Below are 3869 nucleotides of genomic sequence, written 5' to 3'. Positions count from 1 at the left end.
AACCGAAGTATGCCCGTGGGCTCGCCAATCACAGACACGCCCTTCAGTGGAGTCTCCTCTTGACCTGAGATAACTACAGCTTCCTTCTCCATATTACTCCGTTCTGTCGCTTCAAATCGGAAGACTTCCTCTCGCAGTCCCAGAAACAATGGTACAAAGTACTCCCCTGTATTGGGGTCCTGTCTCCGATGTTCCCTCCGACCTATCTAAACCAAAATCTCTCGATTTTGCGCATTCCCTTAGCCCCTTCCAGACCTGCGACTACGGTAGAGCGGATCAGTCAGATGTATGCAGTATAAAGTGCCTAGTATCTAAGTCGGATGATGGTGTAACCAGTCGAATTCTTATCTTTTGCGCAAGTCAGGAACGCGTCGGTGGGGAACACGAGGGTCTCAGTCCAATCGACATACAGAGGGAATCAGACCTTCAGGCTAATTAGGTTCGATGCCAATAGCCTTCAGACGTATGGGCAACGCTAGTGAGCATGTTATTCATATGCCAAAGTGTATTATCTACTCAGACTACTAGATCGTGAAGAAGGAAGATGGTCAAATATGCTGTCAAAAGCGTTAGACGATCTTCCGATGTTCGTAGGAACAGGCATGGTGTAAGGCCACAGAGCGGAGAGACAAGCCAGGCTCGTTCATCCAGCATCATCGGCTTGAACTTTCCGTCGACTGTTGTACTTTTGCTAACTGCTAGATAACTACTGAACCGGTGGTAGGTGTCTACCAATTTCCTTGGTCTGTCTTTTCAGGGGTACCAACCACCCTTCGAGAGCATAACGATATCTCACAAATGATATGTGCGGAATGCGAGACATGCTTGTAGGAATGGCAGTAATTCCTGCGCGCGATATAGTGGTCATTGAGAATTAGAAATCAATGTTATAGACCAGGGTCAGAATTATGATCATTGTTATGATCATATGTATGGTTGCATCTAGGGGGTGCGACTCCTCGGCGCAGAACTGGGGAAAATTACCAGAACAATCGCAAGTGTATTCCGAAGTAATATGAATACTATCATGTTTTCCAGCACGTATCCATCGCCACGGACAGGCGATCCTAGACAACCACAAGGTCAAATATCGCAGGCAATGCAATGCATCAAAAACGTGATAAGAGGGCCAGGTCAACCCGCCGATGCAGAAGCGAGATGCCGGCACTAGCAGTCCGGAATCAGCGCAACCATAGCCAATGCTCAACGTTGGTTAATATTACTCTACCAATCCTTCCAGGACATCCAAAAAAACAAAGGGTGAGCTAGTTCTTGATAGGAAGGCCAGGCGTGAGGGAGGGGAGAAGGGGACGTGAGAAAATGCAAGGCTCCAATCTCGGAAGGATGCTGCTCCAGCCCACCAGTCTTGGGTGGGCAGATGGACGGGTGATGATTGGTATTCCGCCTGGTTCATACCCCGCGCAGGCGGAACCTACTAACACACCCACTGCCGGTGAAGGCACCAGGGAGCAATTAGAACTCACCAACCTCATAACGATGTTACTACTTAGTACTCTCCATAGTCAATTAAGTGGTTACCTACCATCACCCAATGTCTCATTCAGGAGCTCAGTCCAGCCGGCCATTGCTATGGTCTAGTCGTGGGTCTTATTTGTGAGATTCACTAGCAATCAGCCCACTCCCTTTCACAGCAGTATTTACTCCGTACCTCACTCTATATCGCGTTAGATATAATGAAAGGAAGATACTCCAACACTTCAAACATAGAGAATGGTGCCCGTGAAAATGAGCAGGTCACAAGGCAACCATCATGCGATATGCGTCGTGGGTGGATCGCAGGAATTAATAATAACATCTGGTATCAGTTTCATAATAAGTATTATACCATTACATCCAACCATACCTACAGAGTAACAACATCCAAGTTATCTCGGAGGACTCTGGGGGAAAAGACGTGATTGGTTCTGTTGAATTTGATATGATGACTTAGCGAGCATTCGATTGGAGCAATGATCAACCTGATGCAACTGCCACTTCTGTCCCTTTAGCGAAGCCACTGCACCTTGCTGTCATTCACGTTCACGCCTACAGAATCTGGAACGCGACATCCAGAGACTCATCCGAGAGCGGAATCAAGCCTCCCATCCCCGGATGTATGGGGTAATACTACCAGCGATTCAGAATAGCCAAGGCCTTAGTAGAGGCCGCAGTCAACGCCTAGTACATTCTGGGACGGCGGCCGATTAGTGATGGGTTAAGACTTGGGCGATGGGCGTCGATCGGGACTTTTTGCTTTTCAAAAGTATTACTGGTACGGAGTACGCCTCCACAGCTGCGCTTGGAGAAGCTGATAAACAATGAATGGACCTTCCCCCAACGGAGCAGTGACCACCCATAATCGACAATATTATACCACAATTTCCTGCTCTCTTCATCAGGTCTCCGCGCCACAATGGATAACTTGGAATGAATGCACAATGCATCTGTCCCTGACCAATATCCTCTGCTTCTTCCCCTCCGAGGAGGTACCCAGATGACGGGCAAGTAAAGATTCGGAATAGGAGCATGTATTGCATGTGTATCGAACCAGTATTTTTGGGGCCCACCTTGACAACACAGGAAGCTGGATCAATCCCAGGCCATCAATTATTATTGTTCCCCATCGGGGAAGCCTAACTTATGCACATGAAAGGGGCAATTCACCAATTGTTGACGGAAAAATGATGTAGGCGTGCGTCTTTTTCTTTTTCTTTTTTTTCTTCTCCCCTCTTCCCGACTATTATCTTCGATTTCGTTCGAGAGGTGCAATTGAGGAATTCCTGTGTCTGGTACTGTCTCCTTCAATATATGGTATATGCAACCCTTTTATCCACATATGTATGGCATTGTCGCTGAGTCGTAGAATAAAAGGCTTCGCAGGCTGACTGGTTTGCCTTATGCGGATAGCTCCGCTGATAAATGTCACGTCCGTGACCAAGCTATTTTGGTGTGATCTCAGGTGTTAACATGCTCCACGTGCGCATAGTCTTGAAGCTGGCTAGCTGGCAGCGCGTCTTGGAATGTTTTGGCCATGGCTCCAGTGGCATCTGCTCAAGAGACCCGAGACTACACTTCTGTCTTCAAGGTAATGAATTGAATTCTAATGAGGAATGAAATTGCGGCAATGGAATGAATTAGGAAGGAGAGGAGAGTGTGCGTGACGGCAAAATGCGCCTTCGTTTCTTTTTCTTTCTATTTCTTTTCTTTCCTTTTGCCTCTTCAACGTTCCTGAGCCTACAGAACGAAGTCGCAGTCGCAGTCGCCTTCGCATATAATGCGGAACGGCTACTCCGTACTCCGTAATCAATACCAACCTGCGAATCATCTTCGCCTCGAGGATGTGTTGTGTAACTAAAAGCCCTCTTGCGCCATCGATGGATATATGCGATGGCTGGTTAAATTATCCCCCATTAGATGAGCAACATTGGCCGCTAAATTATCATCTACAGGTATTGCGAAATCACTCAGCTCAGCTCACCTTATTTTGCCGAGGAACTGCCTGCCCTTAGTGGCACCCCGTGGTGAGTCTCCCTACCACGTCTCTCACACTTGGAAAGGCGTATCGGGAGGATGGTAATGCTCGGTACTGGCCTTAATACCTACCGTGGACCTGTCTTCGGACACCGTACTATGGAGCAGACACTCCCGTTCTTGACTGCTTTGGGGATATGATTCCCACCACGGCTCTGCGGCTCACCCCTCCGTCCTTTGTTGTTGTGGAGCAAAAGATGGAGCCATGGATATGGTTATTTGTTGTAAGTGATTTAAACGAAAATCAGGAAAGCGACCGACGTCGCCCCATCCCCAAGAAACTCAAAATCCAAAAAAGAATGGCAGGGAAATCTCTCGAAGGGAGCCAATGGGGAGAT

The 3869-nt window shown here is 47.8% G+C and overlaps 1 protein-coding gene across 1 annotated transcript; it reads right to left on the bottom strand.

Moving 5' to 3' along the window:
- Positions 1-1263: 1263 nt before the first annotated feature.
- Positions 1264-1511, bottom strand: BDQ94DRAFT_145825 (uncharacterized protein; the record flags this gene model as incomplete). Its single annotated transcript, XM_026766713.1, has 1 exon — positions 1264-1511. Exon 1 carries the CDS (start codon positions 1491-1493, stop codon positions 1266-1268), a length of 228 nt encoding a protein of 75 aa, XP_026625316.1. The 5' UTR covers positions 1494-1511.
- Between the last annotated feature and the right edge of the window lie 2358 nt (positions 1512-3869).

Source organism: Aspergillus welwitschiae (genome assembly GCF_003344945.1).
Source record: "Aspergillus welwitschiae strain CBS 139.54b unplaced genomic scaffold BDQ94scaffold_20, whole genome shotgun sequence".
NCBI classification, from domain to species: Eukaryota; Fungi; Ascomycota; class Eurotiomycetes; order Eurotiales; family Aspergillaceae; genus Aspergillus; species Aspergillus welwitschiae.
This window is presented reverse-complemented; position numbering and strand designations above follow the sequence as displayed.